General features: G+C 41.2%; 1 protein-coding gene across 4 annotated transcripts in view; it reads right to left on the reverse strand.

The window, feature by feature from the left end:
* Nucleotides 1-18163, reverse strand: part of slc12a7b (solute carrier family 12 member 7b) — a 63000-nt gene extending 44837 nt beyond the window's left edge. Inside the window, exon 1 of one of the 4 annotated variants that reach the window (XM_037078921.1) lies at nucleotides 17787-18163. In XM_037078921.1, the coding sequence (XP_036934816.1) occupies nucleotides 17787-18015 (229 nt within the window). In that variant the 5' untranslated portion in view covers nucleotides 18016-18163. Of the gene's footprint in view, nucleotides 1-1739; nucleotides 2116-17786 lie in introns of those variants that run through there. The other 3 variants (XM_037078918.1, XM_037078919.1, XM_037078920.1) reach the window with 3 other exon arrangements.
* Nucleotides 18164-20148: the final 1985 nt, after the last annotated feature.

Consider the following 20148-nt stretch of genomic DNA (forward strand, 5'->3'; position numbering starts at 1 on the left):
CAGGCCTCCCTACACAACATACTTGTGAGCCAGCAGCACTTGTGCTACCAAGAACTGTTCCAAGGAAACCCTCAGCCATTCCTATTTCTCGGTCCATCCAGCCTTTAGGTATCATTTTAACCATACGAAGATATCTAGTTCTCATCAAATCAAACAGCTATGTCTGGTAAACATAGGCTATCCTCTGGATGTATGTAAACAATACAATTGTTCTTCTAAAAGCAGCAACAGTACAAAGTGTGTGGTCCCAATGCTTCAACTAGCCAAGTGACAGCACACAATTTTGTGGCTGTGGATCCAATGCATGAACTTTGTGACATGTCACCCCCTGCTCTTCCACTATTGTTGTCACCTCAGTCATTGTCAGAGACAAACGGTTGCATGCGCACAGACGTGCACAGGGGAAACCAAAGCATGCTGCACAACCATCATAATAAAATGCCGTTCTCTCCCCCACAGTCTGTAAAAACTAACCCAGCAAGCAGCCGTAATTGCAGCTCCACAGCAGAAATTAAATACTGAGAACTGATTCACTCAGCGCCATGTGAAGTGCTGTAAAAGAAGCAACAGTCTGGCAAAACATGGAATGTTAGAGAGGAGTTTGTAAAATATACTCCATGACCTCCAAATTCTCAATATTCTGAAGAAAAAAAAACAGAGGCTTGAAATGTTTCCCTGGCTTTATGCCTTCAGCGAGGTTGATATCAGGTTGCCTCTGTTGGCAGAAGCCAGAGAGAACGTTTTGTTCCAAGAAAATTCTGATGTTACACATTGATGAACACGTCCAGAAAGAATGACCATTTCAACATCTATCCTGTGTGACAGGAAGTGTAGGCTTTTAGTATAGTAGAAAAAAGTTTAGTCAACTGGTCTTGAGTCGACAAAAATGGCCTCCTACCAACATCCAACTAGATAGATACAGGCTGTATAAATATCATGCTTTACAAAGTATTCCTAACTGTGTAAGATTTGCTTAACTTCACATGTAATATACCAACCAGCATGGTTTAACTTGAGAATATGTATCCTGCCTGAGCCAAGGTTCTGTAAAAGTTGTTATCCTGTTGTTTGTAACAAGTTCACTGTAAGGTCTTCTGTGGGTGAGTCATGTTGGAAGTTGCATGTCAATGGTAATCAACACAGAGAGATGTGAGGAGTCATGGGTGTCCAAATTAGAGCATCTGTGCTGGTCCTGTGTTTGTTACAACAACACAATGGAACCAGGCAGCATAACTGAAAGACTCAGTAAACAAGAATAAAAAAAGGCAAACGGTGGTGTGGAGGGGGCTAAATACAGGGAAAGATATTCAGCAAAGCTATTCCATGCCAATTCACATTGGAAGTGGCGTGTGAGGGAAACCCTCTCATCTCACGCAGTTCCAGGAAAATGAACGAGCCTTCCCTAGAATTCAGTGTCTTCCCTGCATATTATCCACCCACACACAGACCATAAACAGTTACAAATACAGGCAACAGAAAACCATGCAATAAAACCAAATTATCAGCTTGCATTGGATACTGTTAGCAAAGCCTGTAACTTTTCAGGACAGCTTCCCCATCCTCTGTCTCAACAGGAAGGTAAAGGTGCTTTGCAAACTTTAAGAAAGGTTTACAGACTGGCTTAAGTCTCACTTAAAAACAGAAAGCTGTGAATTTATTAAGCATATAAAGTTGTACATTTGAATATGCATTACATATCTAATTATCCACCCATGAGCTAAAAGAATACCTAATCTCACCTGTGGCGTTCTCCTCTTCCTCTCTCAGCACATTGTTGTCATCCAGATCCTCCTCCTCTTCAGCCTTTTTTGCCTTCCCCGTGCTGTCCTTCACCGGGACCACAGTAAAGTTGGTGGGCATTTTTACACCATGTGCTTCCTCTAAATGCCTCCCGTTTGTCACACTCTTATCTCTCTCCCCTTTCTCCTCCCTCTCTGTTCTGCTGCTCCTCTCTCTCTTTCTCTCTCTCTTCCTTGTCCAACAGCTGTCACTCTTTTCTGCTTTCTTGCTCTTCTTCTCAGTCGTTTTTGGTTTTGTTCACACTTGCCGCCCTGGTGTGCTTCCCCTCCAGAAAAGACGTCTGATCTTTCTTCTCAGTTTTTGGTCCTATCGCTAGGATTCTGCTGTACACCCATGTGACCCCGACCCCCCCCCCTCCACCCACTGTCCAAATAAGGAACAGCAGGACTGCCCCGCCCAGTGGGGGCAGAACACACAAAAACACACACACTTTCAGGAAAACATGACATGCATTTGTGCTCATGAGTGTGTGGGAGCATACATGTGGCTCTTTCTGTGCCTGAGGGCAGGTCCTCTGCCCAGGAATGTCGCTCTGTTTCACACACACAAAAAGCCGGCAAAGTCAGCCTTTGTTCAAAGAGGAGAGGAAGTCCAGAGCTGCTCCACTGAGGAAAGTTTGCGCACACACACACACACACACTTATATTTCCTCACTTCCTTTGCAGTGTTATTTGATCCTATATGCATAGTCAGGAGTGGGCAGGGCTGACTTAAAGACGTATACTGGCCATCTAAACACACACCCATACAGAGAATTGGCACACGTGTATGCAAATGCTAACAAATACAATCAATGTATGTACACTTCCTTGTCAATGTCCTGTAAGCGTGAAATCACACTGAAAGAGGGGGAAAGGGTACTGAGAGAGTGTGGATTCAAAGTGAATCAGAAACATTTGCTTGAGAATTACAGTGTTCTTGTTTGATTTAAAGCTTTTTGGAAATTACATGATCCAGTCTCTCCTGTCATTGTGTGTCACTCATATTCACATTCATCACCAGAGTCATGGCTAAACCAAAAGCAATGAGTCATTTCCTCAAAGTATTCAAAGTGATTTGAGGTATTAGGTCTAATCCCAAGTAACCAACCCTCCTGCGCTTGAGCAAAAAAGAGCCTTGGACCCTTGTTTAGCCGCTTCACATCTGGAGTTAGCCTCTCCCCCCCTTTGGTTCTCCAACATGATGACATACAAGATCAATACAGTGAACGGAAGGGTGGGGGCTGCAGGAAATACAAAAGGGAGGAGGTGAGACAGAAGACGAGAGAAAAAAAGAGACAGGAAGACAGAGTGACCAACTTACAGGAAAGCATTGCCTCTTTTTACAATTGCAACTCATGCAAGGCTCAGAGTTCATTTCCGAGAACTGAGCCAGAGCAAAAAATCAATTCAGTACACATGGTCAAGACAGTTGCTAAATGTTTAAACTTTTATTCACTACAGAGGTTCACAGGCCTTGACTGAAGTAGCTTGATAATATTTAGGGGTTGTGCGGTTGTGTACCGAACTCCGAAGTACCGACTGAAGGACATTGGTACTACAGAGTACCGATTCACATTAAATCAATCACTGCCAGGTTTTGGTGCCTGAGAGCACATCTAACAACATGAAAAAGATAGAGAAAGAGAGCGAGACCCCTGCAAAAAGTCACAGTCAGTCAGGGCAACATTTGCTACAATATTCATTCAAAGTCAATCAACACATCTAACCTGAGGATACACTCACTTAAATATACAATACATCTGTAAGTTGAAGAGTGCACCGTATTTGATAGCCTGACAGTCAGGTCCCCTGCAGCAGCTGCAGCTAACATTAGCACAACAGCAGCCAGCGTTACTTTTGTTCACAAAGAGTTGATCCCTTCTACATGAATGATAATGCATCAACATCTTCATCGACATCTTTATGTAATTAATTAGCAAGTTCAAGTTCTTGTTGAAGCTAAACTGGGCTTTTTTCTTTTCGTGGTTGACATTATCTTCACATTTTTCATAGCATTAGCAAAATATTAGATTACAATGTAAATGGCACAGAACCATATTGGGTTGCAAAATTTGCCATTAACTGGCTTTACCAGAATGGACCAACTACAGTGATTAGTTTCATGGAGGTGATATACTATAAAAAATACAGATTTCAGTATGTGTAACAGTTTACCTTTGTACATCCAGTCTATGGTTTCAGCTCTTTACTGTAATCGACTATTTATTTATCCCAATTTTCCCCTGCAGCCACTAATACTAGCCTTCCAGTTACATCTATATCGATTTAAATTCTAGCTTGTTTTCACCTGTGCCAATACTGTTTTTTCCCTTAACTGATTCTGCAGGAATCTGAACTTCACTATACTCTGGAAATGTGAACAGAACACATTTTTTCTTATCACACACTAATATCTCAATTAGTTAAGTTTATTTTGTCTAAACATGCTGCTATCCAGACAACAGGTCAGGTTTCAAAAGTCATAATTCCAGTATGTGGGTGTGGTTGCAAATATGGGTCTGGCTCCAAGCAATATGAAAATCCAATGTTCAGAATGTAAAGTGGGTTATTAGCTAAGTATAGCAGCTACCATTTCCTCAGTCACAGGAGTCATTTCCCAACTGAATATTCACAAAGTATTATGCTGCTACTGCTGAGGTAACAAAGAGATTACTAATCTAATTCCTGACCAGTTGATGAGGAGTGATGTAATTGACATCCGCTGATTAGATGGCCAGACAGTAAGACTGCTTCTCAGGGACAGTTGGCGCATCCAGGCCAGGAGAACAATAGCCCTTTTATGAGAGAGTTTACAAGACTGCACAGTGGGGACTGAAATCTAGGCTGAAACATTGTGCCACAAGCAGTTCTCAGCCGGATTTTTTATTATTATAACCATGTCATGTTTCACGCAATATCTTGCAGCCAAAGCAAAATATGAAACAGAGGAACAAAAGGGTATTTATTACATAACTTCATACTAAAGACTCTAGAGTCTACTGAAAAGCAGTTAATATATCACTGTTTAGTGACAATAAATGAGTGAATATTGAAATAAAAAAGTTGACCTATTTTTCACCATAGCTGCTAATCTTAAACTCTATCCCACATTGAGGGTGTAATTATTGTCTTTTCAAATCAATTGAGGATGTTTATCAGTTGTTTTGTTTACAATTTCAAACAAGTCCACAGCTACTTCAGTTGTTTAGAGAAATGGGGGAATGATTGATTTTTTTTTCAGTTTTGGGTGAACTGCTCTTTTATCTCGGAAAAAGCCTTATAGGCCGACATGGCCAATGTGACAAAGGCTCTACTGTTAAGTCACTACTGTTACACACTTCAGATAACCTCCATATGTGGAGTCAAGTCAAGTTCTAACCTCACATATCAATTAACAACACAGTGTATTTTTCTGTGGCAACAGCTGATCACTGCGTGGGAAAGGATGAGTTAAAGTGAAACTCTCACCAAAATGCAACCTAGGCTTTTTTTGTGAATCTATATGAGTCAACCCTTCGTGTAAAAACAGAATTACAATGAAAGAGGCACTTTAAAGATTGACCGTGTTTTTGTTTTCAGCTCATTTTCAACTCATTTTCGATGGGAGTGCATGGGGCACTTTTACGATAGCATCATGCTATTTTTAACACACTAAGAAGGCTTGACACAACATAAAACTTTGTTTGTAATGTCACATTCACAAAAAAAGCCTTGGTTGCATTTTGGTGAGCGTTTCACTTTAACTATTATGTGTATATACTGTACAGTCTTTGGTAAGGACCAGCTCCACAGACATCAGCCCCAAAAATAACAACAGTCCAACTGAGCTGAACTTTTCCTCAACAGGCTCAGATTTCTAACCGCAAAGTAGATGTATTGATTGGTTCTAGAAAGGAAGATGGGAGGAGACAGACACACCAAGTACAGCTCAAGGACGCAAACCCCAGAAGTGCTATGCTCTTTCTACTCATGGACACCTCTTTTTATCCAAAATGGAGATCATTTCACCTGTTGTACAGTCTCGCAACTCAAGTTATTTTTTATTTTTTTCCAGCTCAAAACTGATGCAACTGATACAATAGTTTAAGTTGAAGTCTGTGACTGCTTTTTTGTTATATTTGCTTACATTGTCATTATGATCTGAAAGTAGAATAAGAAACAGTTCATATGTGAATGAATCCACTGTCTGTGGCTCAGCCCAGTGGCTGTAATTTGATTTGCCTGAATCCACCACTCCAGAATCAAAACAACAAATCAGAGCAAAGGGGAGTGTCTGAGAAGTGTCAATCATGCTCATGCATACACAGCTGGCAGCCCGCTTCCCGCACAGTGTGTTCTCAGCAGTGCCCCTCCCCTGCTCAGACGCAGTGCCTGCTGTTACCTGGTCAGATACGCTCAAACTCAAACTGTAAACAAGGGCAACAGCAGAAAAATTGCCCGACCATTGCCCAAGTCAAAGAGAAAAAAATAAGAAGACTGACAAAGAAAAGCAGTGTAAAAAGAAAGAAATGGACCAAGCTAGAAAGAAAACTAATCATATCAGAGCGTTATTTCAGAGGTGGCGGGAGCTGTGGGATTTGTAAGGACTCAAGAGTGATGCAGAGTTTGCCGCTTTTCTGCTGGACCAGTAAGGACCGCTGCTTGATATACGTTTCCTTCTATGTTTTAACCACAAGGCTAAGATAGCGGTGGTTACAATAATACTCGCAGTCGTGCCTATTGCCTTATGATGTTACGGTCGAGCTACATAACTTGTACGTAAATCTAGCTTGTTAGCTTGTATGCTAACTCCGGTGTTTTGCTTTGTATTTATGGCTACTGGTTAGCGAAGTCTTTCAAGTGACCGGGCAACTGGGGCGCTGCTAAGCTCAGTTAGTAGAGTAGTGTCCCATGTACAGAGGCTTTGTCCTTCCTGAGCAGCCCTGGGTCTGAATCCCGGCCAGACGCCCTTGCATGCGCCCTGCTGCATGTCACTCCCCCTCTCTCTCATCCTGTTTCCTGTCATATCTTGAGCTGTTCTATCAGTGAAGCCATATGAAAGGCCAAAAAAATATACTTAATAAAAGGGAAAGAAAAGTGACCGGGCAGTTATAATGTTGTGTTCAGTACACTCTGAAGTGACTGAATTGGTTTAGAGAAATAACATTACTTATGCTTCAGAAAGCAAGGTAAGGCAAAAATGTTGCGCCAGGTAATGATTAGATGGTAACTCCATCTTTCCCTCTGGATATCTACAGTGATCTGCATGAGGCACTTGTCATTGTAATTTAGTTGTATTGATCAGAAATAGGACAATTACGGCTTATGATGCTGTAATTTAAATGCGCCATCTTGGTTATCTGGCGTCCTCTGTTTCCGTGGTTACAAGCCTGCTAGTGCACAGAAGCTCCTCTGTGGGGAGGGGCTTGAAGGCAGGACTACAGCAGCAGAGAGGAAGTAGGAGGGACCTTTTTTTTTCAGAAATCCAGACTGCAGCTTCAATCAGTTGTAATACAACTGTACATGAATACTGATTAAGCCTTTTGGAAAAGACATACTTTTCACAGTCATAAAACATTACTTCAAAATGTCTGCGACATCACCCATCTGCCCTGCTCAAGACCCTTTCGGTAATACACTGACTCCTCAGCAGGAATATATGGTGCCCTCTGGAGGAGGCAGGAGGAGAAACAACTTTCCTGGTATACAGACGATACAATACACAGAATGAAACTGTGTAAATCTCTGTAATACACAATAAAAATTGCATAAATCTAAAAGAAATCATGGTGGCTATCAAGCTAGAATATATTTTATTTGTCATGTCATGTGAGTTTAGATCATGGCTTCCCTTTCCCTCGATAACTCCCTCCTGCACCAAAAATGGCGTTTCAAGGTAAAAGGAAACCTTTGATATACTATAAGGTACTAACATTACTGCTGCATATATTGCAACTGATGGAAGCAAATTTGATTTTTAGCTCAGGATTGGTCCACTAATTCCAACAACTCCTGAAAAGACTTCCTGGGTCATTTGATTCTTTGCCTCTTCGTCTCAGAGCCTTGCTTACTTCAGCTCTATGCCTTCTGGAAATAGTGGACAGCTGATCTGTGTGACATTATGTGCTTCGACAAACCATCTGAATGTGACTCATAGTATGTGTACACTTTGTATTTGAAAGCTGAAAATGTCCCAGTGTCCTTATGCAACACGTTTGTTACCATTGCAGTCAGCCATTTCATTGGACCAAACAGAAAACTCACACCTGGGTTATTGCCTGCCACTTAATGGCTTCTGGTGTTCTGCGCTCAAATTTGACTGTTCTCCTCTCATCACACAGCAGATAGCTGAAGACTAACAATGACACTCTGTTGCCCCCAATTGATCACATCAGGAAATACAAGTTATACCACCAGCATTACAAATGATGAGCTATTTTTTTCTACATATCTATAACAAAAGCCCAACCAGCACCAACCAAAACACAGAGCAGTAATCTCATATAAACTGGCAAATGGAAAGGCCTTTTAATTTTTTTTACAAGCACTGACTCAAGTAAAACTAAGGGGAAACAGTGCCAGCCATCATATTCAGTCAGACTTTCCTACTGTCCGACTGTAAAATGGTGACTGAACCTTTTAGTTTCCTCTCAGAAACATTTCCATGACTTATATTTATTGGTCTGTTATGGGAAAATCCCACCAGTCACAATAAGCTACTCAGAGTCAAACTAAGCCCCAATAAAATAGCTAAGCAAAGGTAAACTACATGATTGGAGACAGCATGAAGTCTGTAGTGTCTTTACTCCACACATGGACAGCCACAACTCAACCATCTCAGGTTACAGCACACTTGCCTGCTGGTCATCCAATTAACTATGTCTCACACAAGGGGCTCGGGTGACATATTCATCTTTTCTGAAGCTGAAGATTTCTTTATACCTATTTTCTGTAAATGCTGTGTCTCCTCTAATCAGGGCTAATGCCTGTTACAGATTGAAAGGGCACTATGTAGTTTTAGAGAAGAAATTAAAAACACAGACACTTTACAATATCAATGAGGTAATTATACAATATATTTTTTTTCATAAGTGAATAAACAAACTATATACCTTAAATAAGGGATGCTCTGGCGGCAAACAAAATGGAGAGAGGTTTACATCAATTTCTGTAATCTGCAAAGTAATTCTGAGTAATTGAGTAATATCTCAATCGGTGAATTTGGCAAACAACATTAAGAAACAAACTTTTATCATAAGGTTAAGTTTCTCACTGTCAACTCCTATATTACTCCTATATACTCTATATTGTAGCATGTTTTGGTGCATACACATTGTAGCTGTTATTATTTTTGATCCCTTTTAAGTGTTCACTACAAGTCAGTGACAACCAGCTGAATTCAGTGAAGTAGACAACACAATCTAAAATAAGAAAATCAAGTGGATAGCAGCGCTATTGATGAAAATTCTTTTGAAACCTGTTTTCCAAACTGATAACTGCACAAACATCATTACATGGTTACACTAACAGGATCCCTGAACTGTCCTTGAAAACTAAATCTGTCACCACTTCTTGTGTAACAACAACTTTGTCTTGTCTTTCTCTTTGTATGCTCGGTAGCTGGACATTAATATCCGCCAGTTGAGCAAAAACAGAAGTTGACTCAAGTGTTTTGTCAGCGCAGTTCCTTCTTTTTGTTCTGCGCATTTAGCTCAGGTCAAGTCACGAGACATGCTGGAAATGACTGAAGGTTCCACTGTATCAGTTTCATCTCTGGCCTTTGACTGTACTGCAGTCATTAAGGCTGCTGGTGACAGGGGTTGGGTTAAGAAGGTTAGCCTTAGGCTCCTCATTCAGAACCAGCAGAACATGATACTCAGACTTTTCCCTACACATTTCTGACATCTGATATCTACCAACACCACACTAAGGAGCTCTTACTGTACCTAGCTATCTTCTCTCCTCCCATATACCTAGAGTGGACACAATAATTTGAACATCAAATTATTTAATTAATGAACTGGACATAAAAGTATTGCTTAATTTTTGCGATGTCTGCATTCAACAGACCTACAATCAGATTTTCTACCCAAGGCTGCACAGACGTTAACATTATTACAAATGCGTTGGAGTGGGTTCAGTGACTTTTTCTGCACCAACACTGTGTGCAAGGTGTTCACTTAAAAACATTGTTTGCCTAAGATTTAACTGTATTTTTGCTGTGATATGAAATAGAAATATTTTTTAGTTTTGTATCCAAGGTCAGAATTATGGAATTATAGCAAACTATATATCTCCATTCCCTTGTAAGCTACTTGTATAGAAAAGACAATGAGGCCAAAATGTCTGACTTAGACTGAAACTTACTTCACCTTACACATACTGCTGATCAAGGGCCTGAAAACCCCATGACTACCAATTTCCAATTTTCTATAGTTTTTTACGCAATATCTGTTCGACATCTGTCAGCTGATGGAAATTGTTACTGTTACTAATCTGACCACATGTACTGTGTGTCTGAAACAAACAGTCGCTGTATTTTATGTACAAAGCATAAGAAGAGATAAGACCAGGATTTCAGGTTGAGTACAGTTATATTTAGGGATTTTAAAATCAAGTATTTTTGGCCCAACTTCTGATTGTGTCCCTATATTAACCATGGGTCACCTGCCAATACTGACAACAATGACTTGTACGTTAATATGGAAAAAATAGGTATCTGGCACATTGAAAAATTTGACACACCTTGCTCTTCACAAACAAATTTTATTTACCGTTTTCAGATTTTTCAAATGTATTTAAACTTAAACTGAATAGAGACATGAATATCGGCCTCATAACTATCATTGGTTGGCCCTACACTTCCAGTTTGCCACAGACCATTAACACATGGCTGCCATAACATAACGCTTTGGACTGCAAGCACATGCCAACTATATCTTGCTGACAGCTGGAGCTTTGTATCTCACACAGTGTCTTTCAGTAAGGGACAAAAGGAAACAGACAGTGCGTTTACATGACACCCAAGAAAACCGAATTATTGCGTTAGTCCGACTATGATCAGATATTTAAGATGTTTGTATACACCTTAATGTAACTAAAATCGGACACCATATACGAAATGTACAAAATTGTAGCTTTGTCTTGCTCCTCGTATGCCATCTTTCTCGAATGCCAGGGCAGAATTTGGTGTTGCTAGTGACGTAAAGAGGTCAGCTGGAGGTTGCTCTATTACCACTAGTTGAAATGGGTACAGCGGCACCTAGCGTGCCAGGGTATGACATGCTTCGGCCAGTAATTTGATTTTCTCACCGGCATGTTTACTCAGACAATTACAGTTGTCCGGTTGAATAGCTTAGTCAAACTATGGCTGTAATCCAACTAAGCTGTGCATGTAAACATACTGAGTGTAGCGTTTTTTTTTCAGGTGAAGATATATGTGCACTGTGTAGCTTGTTGTGAGTTCACATGGGCAAAAGGGGTTATTGATAGGGATTGATAGCTAGGCCTGTCACGATAACAAATTTTGCTGAATGATAAATTGTCCCAGAAAGTATTGCGTTAAATGATAACACTGTCATTCTGAGACAATTTTTCAACTGATATAATGACAATGGCACAATACTGTAAGTACACACTTTCAAAGATCAATAAACTTTTATTTCTAAAGAATATTTAACATTGGAATTGAAATGTCAAGAAGACATTTTAAATATCCAAAATACATAAACAAAACAACCAGAAACACTAAATAAAAAGGACTCTCAGTCGCTGTTAGCAAAAGTTGCACTTGAATTACACACAACCAAAAACAATAAACCTAACCCTTTAGTATGTCGTCAACAATGATTCAACATCTGAACCGAAAGCATCACCTGCACACACACACACGCACACACATCCAAATTCACATAATGAAATAATCAAAACTTCTGAAGCTCTGACCAGAGATAATCAATGATGTTAAAACAGCATGTAATAATGAATCACAAACACCAAAGTTTGAGGAAGACTGCTAGAGGGGATAATGTGTAATTTTTTGACTCAAGACATGTAAGAGAAGAAAGATGTGTCCCTGCATGCCTTCAGGTCAGGATTGATCAGAAATATACTTGCAGCTGAAATTGACACTGACAGACAACAAACCTCGTGTTTTTCTCCAAGGCTACTGAACAACTGTGAACATCAGAGACGTTAACCTGCATTATCATTATTTTGGCAAGTATGCTATTAAGCATGCTCTGAATCAAAGGCATGACACCACTGTTGACTATGATCCTGATGAAAAGGTATTTTGGATTTTTGGCTTAAATTTGTTTGTGCTTATTTGCCGAAAGAGGAGGAAAGTTTTCTGAAAACCCTTCTGTCTGACCAACAAGGGACACACCCCTCCTCTTAAGTGTTGCGTGTAATTAAGGACCAACTGGAACCACATTGGCAGGGGAGGCGGCGGACTGGGAGGCCACTCAGGAGCAGGAGCAGATATAGTGGAAGCCAGGGCCCAGTTGGCGTCCATGTGCTGACTGTTGGGCTCCAAATAAAGCAGAGGGCAGCACATGATAGCCCAAGGTGCATGCCTCTTTAAACATGAATGCACACACATGCATGCAAACATAATTCTGTGCGGTGAGGACATTCTGAAGACTCACACTCATTTACCAACCCTAACATATTCACACTGATACCCCCGACAATATCTATGCTGTGTTTACCATGTAACCTCAGGCTCCACCTGGAAAATAGAGCCACTCTTTTATGTCCTACACACACACAACACTTCTCTGTTTTTGAGGTCCATCTGGAGCCAAATGGTTATAAAACCTTGCAAACAATCATGAGCATTTATACGGATGGACACACAAGCACAAACGCACACACGTGCACGCACACACACACACGTATTTGTTCCCTAACTGAATAAACAAGCTGAAAATAAGGTCCAAGAACAGTAGCCCTTTTCACAAATAGACGCCGCATTATCTCTGCAGCGGAGGTTCGCCAATTCTCCACCTTTGTTTACAAGCAGCTCCGGTGTAAAGCCGCACCAGTGTGTCAATTCATACAGAAAGTCGGCACTGCGGATCAATTAGAGGCTTGGCGGTATATGTCATGATGATGATGTCTGTGTGTTTTTTTCCAACATGTTTCCCCCCAGTGTCTACCTTTTAATCTAAAGGCAGGAACACACCCGCCCAACTGCTGGACATCTGAAGCCTTTGGGGAAAATTGGACGATGTTGGGAGCAGATCTGTTCGGTGTGTTCAACTGTGTTGGAAGCTTTCGGAGCCGTGCGGACGTTGTCTGCTCCAATTCAACATGCAAAGTCTGAGGAGGTGGGCTGTCAGCTGTCTCTGATTGGTTGTGTGCTAGTTGTATGACCATTCTGATTGGCAGTGTGCTAGTGAATCAGCACGGTGTGTGGGAGGGGCGGAATACTGTGCGCTTTGTTTTTCTATGCACTCTGCTCCATCATTTCCTGTTTTCATGGAGCGCCACCCGCTTAGACGTCCAACTGCCTTATCCAACCACTCTCCGACCACTCTGATGTCTGACCTGTTCGAGATGCAATAAGCGGGTGGCGCTAGTGTATAAAAAAGACACTGGACTTGAGGTTTATGCACGTAACTCTCTTTACTTTAGATCAAAACGAAACTTAACTATTTCAGACAAAAACAGCTGCATACTCAACATGCAGTGAGGCATTACCAAAAGAACACAGATTAATTTGTCCTGAACGGACATAATAACAGAATCAAATGGCTCAGACGTCCGACAGCCAACCTCCTCAGACTTTGCATGTTGAATCGAAGCAGACAACGTCCGAGAGGCTCCGAAAGCTTCCAACGCAGCTGAACACACCGAGCATATTTGTTCCCGACCTCGTCCGAGTCTCTCCAAACGCTTCAGATGTCCAACAGTCGGGCCGGTGTGTTCCTGCCTTAAGTGTTTGTCTCCTTCTGCTATTGTGTTGTTGTAGTTACTGTCTTAAGTTAATTCAAACTTTCCCCCAGAGAACAGCATCCCTCCCCATAAGTGAGAGAGTCTGACAGCCTCCTGTGTACTGATGGAGAAAAACGTAACCGTGTCACTTTCCAGGATGCATGGTGGGTAAGTAACTCAATCACACCTAATGTGTGTCTCATCAGCCGTGACACCCCTTTCAGATCCCTTATGACCTCTGACAGCTTAAAGGCAAAACAACATCACCTAATAAGGGCACAACATTCCCACCTTGAACAGGCTGAGTAAAATGGGTTTCGGATTCCATACGAAGAATCTCAAATAATGAAAATGATGCACAACACAAAGCAATTTCATTGCACAGAGGAAGCATGTATTACAGCAAGGTACATCTGCTGCAACAAGCAGAATGAGTAGTTTGAAGCTTTATGTGCTACTACTTCAGCTTAAACAGGATTTCACCAACCCTAAATATATGGCAATGTGTCTACCGTCAGACTGACAATCACTGTCTGCATACTGTTGCATCATGCTTAAATCTGACACCTTTTGGAGACCCTTATCCCGGTACAACCTCATCAATCTTTCACTGCCTGCTTAATCCCTCATAAATCCAAATGTAATCTTAGTCAGTCTCTGTATCTGAGGGAAGCAGCAGGGTGCATTCTCTGCTGCACCCTCTTCATGTGTTTTCATTAACTATTAATATATTAATCATATCTTTATTTATTTAGACACTGTGTTTACAGTGCATCAATATATACAATCGCATCTTTGACTATGTGCAATATACTTAATACATAAAACTTTTTTATATTTTTTTATATATCACTTTACTTAGACTAGGCCTTTGCTTCACATAGTCTGTGCAAGAAACAAGCAAAAAGGCTCATGATTAAATGGCCTGAGAGGCTTTAACAGGAGAGAATGCCACTGAAACAAACAGCACCACCTTCTTTTCTATCGTTTCCATTTCTTCATAACCACCACTTCCTCTTTGCAATATGTCTGCAACCTAATCTCCTACAATATTTATTTGTTTTGTAATCTCAATGACAGGACTAACACACAACCCCCGTCAGATGACTTGTTTCACTGTCAGAATTTGATCCAATAACAGTTGGATAGTCTAGAAGAGCTGCCCAATTAAACTGTTTTAGCCGCCTTCAAGTTAGCTGGGCACTAAACTGGCTAAGTCGGCAATCCAGGTATCTTCATAGCCTGGAAGTCGATCTTTTATTACTTCAAAACCCCACTGAGCAGCTTTCATAGGAATGAATGGCAAGTCCTTAGAGTCCTTAATAGACTGCACCCTATATTCCTTCTTTAATTATGCGGGACCACCATGTGTTGATAATGCGTCATCAGGCCGAGCACAGCAGAATTTAGCGTAGTCACCTAGGTCTTGCATTTAAATCAAAGCCCACCCAGGTCAAGGTGATAAAAACCTGTGTCAACTGCAGACTCCATTGACCTGGGTGTAAATGCCGAGTTTACACATTCCCATTGCACATAAAATCCAATCTTAAGTGGGTAAAACTGGGATTCTTGGCCAGCAGAAAAGGGGTATTAATTAACCCTGTCCATCTTAACTGTTAACAAACACAAATGAAAGAACCACCATAATTTTCACATGATAAAGCCACAGACTTTCATTGTGTGATCACAAAGGGGATACAATCTTCTTCAGTGGTCATGAGATTAAAATGTTTGCTGATGAAAGCTCACACACATACTATTCTCTATCACTGTTTAAGTGAGAGAAACACAAGGCATCGGCCATAACAAGACCAAGCACTGCATGCTCAAGCTACTCCACGTGCATGAGTGCACTTGCACACCCATCTTCTTACAGTAACTTAATCTGATTTAGAATGAAATTCAATCTATGCATTAAACCTGAATAGACAGGATCCAACCTGTCCTTGTATCACAGTGGATAAAATCAAGGAAGGCAGTTCCACAGCTCTGCAGCTCTGTGTTACCTGGGCCCTAAGATAGACACGTCTGTTATTGTCCTGGGGTGGTTTTAGACAACATTTCTACACTCTAAATCAAGCTACAGATGATAAAATCAAAATCAATTCAATCTTTATTTCTTATCATAGGCTATGAAGAGCAGATATCAATCTTTTTACACAATCAGAATTGCATTACGTTTGAAATAAAACAGAAGTCTTAAATTGTCTAAATCTTGTTTCGATACCAAACAAAAGAAATGGAACCCATTAGTTCTCATATCATTTTGGTACTCCTCTGCAGTTGGGCCTGAAATGGACTTGTTATCTAGCTGGCATCTTGTATTGGCCCTGGTTCAGTGGGACATATTTTATTGGACCCAACATAAACACCCTGGCACACTGTGTCATTAGCACTACTCACTCACCATCGCCGTCGTTCATCACCAGCACAACAATAACCACTTCAGGGGCCGTCTCATTTGTTTTCATCTACATTTTAACGTGTTTATGAGTTGTTTCATGGTTAATGTTTTCCTTTTTTTATTTATTTTATGACACCCATGTTCATCTGACCAAGACACAAAACTCGAGCCTGACTGATACTTGATTTTCAGGGCAGATGATGATATAAAGAAGCAAATATTACTACAATCAGACGTGGCTTTTTGCTGGCATCACCTGTAGTTCTCCAGCAGATTAAAATGCAGCAAAAAAAACAAAAAAAAGTCTGGAGATAAATATGTCAAATCAATCGATTAATAAACAGAATATTGAATGACCCTCATATTGTGTTCCCTATTAAATATTGCCAAGACAACAAGAAATTGAAAGAGTCAGCATTTAGTGTTGTTTATTCACCTGCAGGGTTTTTTGTTTCTCTCAATTGAAAACCCAGATAGCCCATAGAACTCTTACTAGGATTTCAATAATTAAAGAGCATCTGTATAACACCCAAAAATGAGTCGGTGCATATTAGGCAACACATACCTGATACGGGTATGTGATTGATCAATTATAGCCGCTAACATTGGCCAACTGATATATGCCAGGCTCTATTCAAAATAGTCCAGAACTAACTACCTTCTTTAAGCAGTTCAGCACCATTTAACAGAACAGGCTTTTCTCTAATGGTCACCAATCGATATACACAACAGATTGCCTGCACACATGAAGACATCAGCACACTGTAATTTAGCATGCTTGCTTGGACAGTGTTCCAGGCAATTATTGCAGCTGCCCTCATCCTGTTGCTATAGAAGCACCTTGTTTGTGAGCAACTGAATAGACAAGGCTTGAGGACAGAGCGCAGCCAAATCATGGTTCAGAGAGACATGTCATAATAAAACAGTTACCCTGCAGTGGATTTTAACTGCATACCATGCAAGTGTCATTTCATATATGAAGTTAAATGTTTCTTTAGAAATAAAAGCCTAGAATGACCTAATGACATCATGTTGAATGCCAACACGCCACAGAAACACCTTTCCATTCTCAAGGATTACTATAGTGTGTTCAAATAGGAGGACATCTTGTTCAGAAGATTTGTTAAGCCTAACTCAAGTTTCTCTTCTTTATTTTGATCAGCTCTCCATTTGAGCTCGCCATTGTTCAAGACTCAAGCTGAATTTTCTCCATTATTTTTGACAGGCACAGCGACACAAAACAACTGACTCTACTTACACGTTCGTGATAAAAGAAGAAACTGAAGCACATAATGGCTGCAGTTCAGCTTATTAAGTCGTATTCATTTGGTTGAGGCTTAATTAGACATAGGCCAATGCTAATTTAAACTCTGTTTTTAGGAAAGCGTCCGATTCTTCGAGAAAACTGAGGTGCCACTTTTCTCTGAGTTGAGACAGACGACCTTTCTGACGCCACCAAAACTTAACCAGCTTATGACTTTCAACAGGGGTTCAAAGGCTTCGTGACTCAAGTTAATGCCAGGTATATCTGCCTCACCACAACTTCAGTTTTGGGGTAATGACGCCCCGGCTTCATTACATAACTCGGAGTGCAGACAGAGCCCAAGCGAAATGCACCGGCTAATCCTAGACAGATGAGATAAGAAGTGGGACACGGAGTTTGTGACAGGCAGCTGTCTTACCGTATTTGTTGGGCTCCCTGTTGTACTCCAGGATAGGCACCACAGCGTCGGGGTCCTGCGGCTCGAACACGGAATCCTCCCCCGCCTCTCTATCATCCACTGTGCCGCCGCCTGTGGTGCTGCTGCCGGTGTCCGGTGCCGGGTCAGAGACAACCGCGTCCGAATGCACCCCCTCTACGGCGACCCTAACCCCTCCGTCAACCGGGACTACCACAAATCTTTCGCCCATGTCCCTCCTTCTTACCCCCTCTTGTTGGACTTTTTAAGGGGGGGGGGAAACACGCCGGCCGGCTAACCTCTGCGGTTCACACTCGATGAGAGCGAGCACACAGGACAGCTTACAGAGGGACACACGCTCACGGGGTGATCAGAGGATTGATTACAGTAGAGACGCGCCCGCCCCCCACCGTCGCTCATTGGTTGAGAGAGCCAAGGAGCGCTGTCAATCACCTCCAGAAGCAAATCACAGTGGGTGAAATTTGGTAATTGTGGAATGAGTGAGTTCTAAAATATGCCTCGACATAATTAGATTCTCAACAAAGTTGGACCTCTGTAGTTTTTTTGATGTTACATAAGTACATCTAGTTAAAAATGAATAAAATATAAATGGTTTACTCTTAAAGCCAAAGAACAACTACCGTCTGTCAGATGGAAAAGGGCATTATATACAGTATAAGGCTACATATGAGTTAGAGTAGTTTTTTTTTTTGTTTGTTTGTTTTAAATTTCACTTAATATCTTGCCTGTACATTTTGTATGCTTTGGAGCATGTAACAGCATATCTCTAAACTAAACATACACTAAAATTTGTATTGATAAAAACATTTATTGTGGACTTTAAAGTTAAGGTAGGCCAAGAAGCCAAACAATACAGCTGAGCACAAACTCATTACAAGCTTCTTTAATGGTCTCCAAAGTACAGGGTAATTAACACTTACTCTGTACTTCCTCCACTATCAATAGCCTGCTACAGGAACTCAGTGCATCATTCTAATTTAGAAATCAGTGATGGTTTAGTCATTTGTCTGCCCTTAGCCAAAATAACTTCAGCATGTAACAGCGTAGAACACATAGTTTGTCAGTAAATCAGGATGGGATACTCGCTCATGTTTGCCGGCAGGTTGTGATACATAGCCTTCACTGACAGGTCTCAAAACACTCGACTGCTGAAAGGACCACATTGGAACCCATCTATGTCAAACTGGAACAACTATCTTTGAACAGAGGAGGTGGCCTATGACATTACTTTTTACCCACCTATGCAGTACTGAGTTCTCACCCCAGACACCATTCACACCTGGGCTCACCTAGCCCTAGCAATGTACATGATGGCCACTTGGGTCAGTGACCCACACATGGCCCTAACGAGTCTGAAACTCAGAGCTCAAATGTGTCCTTAAAGACTTTTTAAGGACACTCCCACACAGAGTTTTAAAGCCCGCAACTTCCCCCCAGTTAATTAGAACTGAAGAAACCTCTTGGATGAGAGGTGAAATGTCCTCAAGGAACTGAAACAGGTCCGGTTGCCTACAATACAGCACTTCGAACATTGCAGCTGTTTCAGTTTGACACAATTTAAAGTACAGGTCACTGCCTCAAAAAAAATTCCAAAATGTCCATTTATACATCTGTAGCAGACTCTTGCAATCAAGCTTGTTCTTTAATCATATTATCAGCTTGAAATAACATTTATATGTCTTTTGGGTTTAATGAAAATACATGATCATCTGGGGTTGGAAATCCCAGATCAGGATCCCCGCACCGGATGAATAAAGTGTTCCCTGTGCAAAGACCCATTTGTTGGCCAAATTCAAGTGGACGTGTGTTGAAAACGTATCCTCTTCCCATGAATTAGATTACAAAGCATAGATTGCTTCACTGAACGTCTTGAGCACACCATAATAAAACAGTTAATGAAGCATGGAAATCTCAGGTCAGAAGGAAGACGGGACACATTTCTGTCAGGGGCAAGGTAAGGGTGGTGGCACACCCACCATGAATACAACTACCCTCACCCCACTGAAATAGGCAGGAGAGATGCAAAATGACAGCAAAGAGGCACAGAATTACCAAAAAGAAACACAAGGCTTGCATGGATGCAGCGGCCTCTCTAGGGATCAGCGAGAGTGAAAGTTTTGGGTGTTCTACCTATCCCAGACGTTCAGTCTGCAAAATTTACAGCCGAGAGACTTTACTAAGAATCAGGGTAACGCTGGCTGACACTTATGCCAGAATCCTGTACATGGATTTCAGCTCAGCATTTAATACCATCCTCCCCCAGAGACGAATGGAGAAAGTCCTCCTACTCGGCCCGAACACCGCCACATGTCTCTGGATCCAGGACTTTCTGACAGAGAGACCT

Source organism: Acanthopagrus latus, chromosome 19 (genome assembly GCF_904848185.1).
Source record: "Acanthopagrus latus isolate v.2019 chromosome 19, fAcaLat1.1, whole genome shotgun sequence".
Classification (NCBI taxonomy): domain Eukaryota; kingdom Metazoa; phylum Chordata; class Actinopteri; order Spariformes; family Sparidae; genus Acanthopagrus; species Acanthopagrus latus.